This window comes from Clupea harengus, chromosome 21 (genome assembly GCF_900700415.2).
Source record: "Clupea harengus chromosome 21, Ch_v2.0.2, whole genome shotgun sequence".
Classification (NCBI taxonomy): Eukaryota; Metazoa; Chordata; class Actinopteri; order Clupeiformes; family Clupeidae; genus Clupea; species Clupea harengus.
Window position 1 is genome coordinate 24,732,696 of NC_045172.1, and position 5,000 is coordinate 24,737,695.

The 5,000-nt window shown below is 51.8% G+C and overlaps 1 protein-coding gene across 1 annotated transcript in view; it reads right to left on the reverse strand.

Annotated features, from left to right (window-relative positions):
- The window catches only part of epha6 (eph receptor A6), a 47,241-nt gene that overhangs the window by 12,873 nt on the left and 29,368 nt on the right, over positions 1 to 5,000 (reverse strand). The window contains exons 9-12 of the mRNA XM_042702865.1: positions 3,232 to 3,340; positions 1,087 to 1,157; positions 597 to 722; positions 7 to 221 (exon numbers count right to left, since the gene is read on the reverse strand). Of these exons, the coding sequence (XP_042558799.1) occupies positions 7 to 221; positions 597 to 722; positions 1,087 to 1,157; positions 3,232 to 3,340 (521 nt within the window). The remainder of the gene's footprint in view (positions 1 to 6; positions 222 to 596; positions 723 to 1,086; positions 1,158 to 3,231; positions 3,341 to 5,000) is intronic.

Sequence of the window (5,000 nt, forward strand, 5' to 3'; positions counted from 1 at the left end):
AAAGGCATGTAGAGCATGTGTGGGTGTGGCCGTACTCTTGGTGACCACGCCCTCCAGTCGGATGATGTTGGGGTTGTCAAACTGGCCCATGATGCTGGCCTCTCGCAGGAAGTCCCGCCTCTGCCGCTCCGTGTAGCCGCCCTTTAGAGTCTTTATGGCCACCGGGGTCTCCTTCCTGCCCGGGGAACGCAGGCGGCCGCTACACACCTCACCAAACTCTCCTGTGGACACGCACGCACGCACGCACGCACGCACGCACGCACGCACGCACACACACACACACACACACACACACACACACACACACACACACACACACACACACACACACACACAGACACAGACACAGACACAGACACAGACACAGACACACACACACAGACACACACAGACACACACAGACACACACAGACACACTGTCAGATCCGGTGCTGAACACAAACTCTCATCTCATGTCCCAGTCCAACATACCTTATGGCCTTCCCGTGTGTGTGTGTGTGTGCGTGCGTGCGTGCGTGCGTGCGTGCGTGCGTGCGTGCGTGTGTGTGTGTGTATGTGGGAGGCGAGAGAGTGGGGTCTGTGGTGGAAGGTCATACCTGCTCCGATGACCCTCTCGATGCGGATGCGGGCGGGGTCGATCTCCTTGGTGAACTCGTGCACAGCCTGTGTGGGATCCTCATAGGTATCCGGGTCCACATACGTCTTCACCCCCGCAAACGGCACTGCTGGGGGAGAGGAGGGGTGGAGTGAGTGAGTGTGTGTGTGTTTGTGTGTGTCCGTGTGTGTGTTTGTGTTTATGTGTGTGTTTGTGTGTTTGTGTGTGTGTGTGTCTGCGTGTGCCAGCGTGCGCGTGTGTCTGTGTGCGTGTGTGTGCGTGTGTGTGCTTCAGGGTTCTGTAGTGTACTTGTGTGTGTTTGTGTGTGTGTGTGTGTGTGTTTATGTGTGTGTGTGCGTGTGCGCTTCAGGGTTCTGTAGTGTACTTGTGTGTGTGTGTGTGTGTGTGTGTGTGTGCTTCAGGGTTCTGTAGTGTACTTGTGTGTGTGTGTGTGTGTGTGTGTGTACTTGTGTGTGTGTGTGTGTGTGTACCATGTCCATTCTGGTAATGTGTCCTCCTCTGCTCGTCCGACTTCATCTTGGCTTTGATCCACCACTGGCAGCTGGACAGGAGAGAGGAAACACACACTCAGAGTCTCAGACCCAAACCATCTTACACCAAACCCACTAGCCAACACCTTAACCACTAGCCAACACCTTAACCACTAGCCAACACCTTAACCACTAGCCTACACCAAACCCACTAGCCAACACCTTAACCACTAGCCAACACCTTAACCACTAGCCTACACCAAACCTACTAGCCAACACCTTAACCACTAACCAACACCTTAACCACTAGCCAACACCTTAACCACTAGCCTACACCAAACCCACTAGCCAACACCTTAACCACTAGCCAACACCTTAACCACTAGCCTACACCAAACCCACTAGCCAACACCTTAACCACTAGCCAACACCTTAACCACTAACCAACACCTTAACCACTAACCTACACCTTAACCACTAGCCTACACCTTAACCACTAGCCAACACCTTAACCACTAGCCAACACCTTAACCACTAGCCAACACCTTAACCACTAGCCAACACCTTAACCACTAGCCTACACCTTAACCACTAGCCTACACCAAACCCACTAGCCAACACCTTAACCACTAACCAACACCTTAACCACTAGCCAACACCTTAACCACTAGCCAACACCTTAACCACTAGCCAACACCTTAACCACTAACCAACACCTTAACCACTAGCCAACACCTTAACCACTAGCCAACACCTTAACCACTAGCCAACACCTTAACCACTAGCCTACACCAAACCCACACTAGCCAACACCTTAACCACTAGCCAACACCTTAACCACTAGCCTACACCAAACCCACACCAGCCTGAGCCTCCATCTTTCTCAGTCAGTTGGATTGGGTGTAGCACCCTTTACTGTCCCCACTGGAGCTGTCCGTGGTGCGGAGACCTTTAGTATTACTGGAGCTGTCCGTGGTCCTGACACAGATCACCTCTGAGCATCACTGGAGCTGTCCGAGGTGCTGACATTAGCATCACTGGAGCTGTCCGTGGTGCTGAAACAGAACACCTCTTACAGAGCGCTCACACGGTTCCGTCGGAATGCCTTGCCGGATCAAGGCATTCCAACGGCTACGTGTGAGTCCAGTGTTAGCATCACTGGAGCTGTCCGTGGTCCTGACATTAGCATCACTGGAGCTGTCCGAGGTCCTGACATTAGCATCACTGGAGCTGTCCGTGGTCCTGACATTAGCATCACTGGAGCTGTCCGAGGTCCTGACATTAGCATCACTGGAGCTGTCCGTGGTCCTGACATTAGCATCACTGGAGCTGTCCGAGGTGCTGACACAGAACACCTATTACGGTGCAAACCCATGACAGCGACGCGATACGCTTCCATCGCTTTGAGTGGGCGTGTTGTAGCGTGTGGAAATAGCATTTTCAAACTGTCAGAGACGACACCAAACAATCTGATTGGCCGCTGCCGGGAAAATCGCTCCTCATTTGCATAGGATTCAACATTTTCCAACTTTTATCGGTCGCGTCGCCCAAAACGGTGGTCTACGTCACAATGGATTGGCTCCCGTTGAAATGTATGGGATTAGATTATCGCGTCGCTCGTAACGGTGTCATGGGTTTGCACCGTTAGCATCACTGGAGCTGTCCGTGGTGCTGACATTAGCATCACTGGAGCTGTCCGAGGTGCTGACATTAGCATCACTGGAGCTGTCCGTGGTGCTGACACAGAACACCTTAACGTATAAATGAGCACTACCTTAACAGCATCCATGATCAGTAAGCAAACTAACTGTAAACGTAGGACGCTCATATGATGTGATGCATTTTTATTCGCATACTGTGACGTTTGAGAACCTAAAACTCTGTTTGACCTAGTTCACACGCAAACACAAAAACGGTGTTTTCAGAAATCTCCACTTTGGCCGGAGTTTTTAGAAATGATCGTTTTCCGTGATAAAACCTCAGTTTTCGTGTAAATGAAAGGCCAAAACGCATGAAATTATATGCGTTTTCCCATCGTGTAAACGGGGTAATAGTATTACTGGAGCTGTCCGTGGTGCTGACACAGAACACCTCTTAGTACCACTGGGTCTCACGTCTTGCATCCTCCCCCCAGCACCTCCTTACCGCCCCGTGATGAAGAGGAAGAGGGTGAGGATGACCAGCAGAGAGAACCCCCCCACGGCAGCCAACACCATCACCAGCACCGAGCCCTGGGCCCCCCCCAGCTCAGAACCTGCAGGAGAGCAGAGAACGGAGGAGAGAGAGAGAGAGGGAGGGAGGAGAGAGAGAGAGGGGGAGGAGGACACACAGAGAGACAGAGAGGGAGGAGAGAGAGAGGGGGAGGAGAGAAGAGAACGGAGGAGAGAGAAAGGGGGGGAGGAGAGAGAGAGAGGGGGAGAGAGGGAAGGAATATTCTTAGGGGAAAGATGGAATGATGGACAGTTTATGGGTGATAAGGGATAGGGTTAGGTCAAGTTAACTGATAAAAATGGGTTAGGGTTAGGGTCAGGGTCAGGGTCAGGGGTTAGGGTCAGGTACAGGTAACTGATAAGGGTAGTGGTTTAGGGTTAGAGTAGTTGTTTAGGGGGAGTGGTTTAAGGGGAGTGTAATGGTTTAGGAGGAGTGTAGTGGTTTATGGGGAGTGTAGTGGTTTAGGAGGAGTGTAGTGGTTTAGGGGGAGTGTAGTGGTTTAGAGGGAGTGTAGTGGTTTAGGGGGAGTGTAGTGGTTTAGTGGTTTAGGGGGCGTGTGGTGGTTTATGGGGAGTGTAGTGGTTTAGGATTAGAGTGGTTTAGGGGGAGTGTAGTGGTTTGGGGGGAGTGTAGTGGTTTAGGGGGAGTGTAGTGGTTTAGGGGGAGTGTAGTGTGTAGTGGTTTAGGGGGAGTGTAGTGGTTTAAGGGGAGTGTAGTGGTTTAGGGGGGGTGTAATGGTTTAGGGGGAGTGGTTTGGGGGAGTGTAGTGGTTTAGGGGGAGTGTAGTGGTTTAGGGGGAGTGGTTTGGGGGAGTGTAGTGGTTTAGGGGGAGTGTAGTGGTTTGGGGGAGTGTAGTGTGTAGTGGTTTAGGGGGAGTGTAGTGGTTTAAGGGGAGTGTAGTGGTTTAGGGGGAGTGTAGTGGTGTACTGGTTTAGGGGGAGTGTAGTGGTTTAGGGGAGTGTAGTGGTTTAGGGGGAGTGTACTGGTTTAGAGGGAGTGTAGTGGTTTAGGGGGAGTGTGGTGGTTTAAGGGTAGTGTAGTGGTTTAGGGGGGGTGTAGTGGTTTAGGGGGAGTGTAGTGGTTTAGTGGTTTAGGGGGAGTGTAGTGTGTAGTGGTTTAGGGGGAGTGTAGTGGTTTAGGGGGAGTGTAGTGTAGTGGTTTAGGGGGGAGTGTAGTGGTTTAGGGGGAGTGGAGTGGTTTATGGGGAGTGTAGTTCTTTAGGGGGAGTGTAGTGGTTTAGGGGGAGTGTAGTGGTTTAGGTGGAGTGTAGTGTAGTGGTTTAGGGGGAGTGTAGTGGTTTAGGGGGAGTGTAGTGGTTTAGGGGGAGTGTAGAGTGTAGTGGTTTAGGGGGAGTGTAGTGGTTTAGGGGGAGTGTAGTGGTTTAGGGGGAGTGGAGTGGGTAGTGGTTTAGGGGGAGTGTAGTGGTTTAGGGGGAGTGTAGTGGTTTAGGGGGAGTGGAGTGGGTAGTGGTTTAGGGGGAGTGGTTTAGGGGTAGTGTAGTGGTTTAGGGGTAGTGTAGTGGTGTAGTGGTTTAAGGGGAGTGGAGTGGTTTATGGGGAGTGTAGTGGTTTAGGGGGAGTGTAGTGGTGTAGTGGTTTAAGGGGAGTGGAGTGGTTTATGGGGAGTGTAGTTCTTTAGGGGGAGTGTAGTGGTTTAGGGGGAGTGTAGTGTAGTGGTTTATGGGGAGTGTAGTGGTTTAGGGG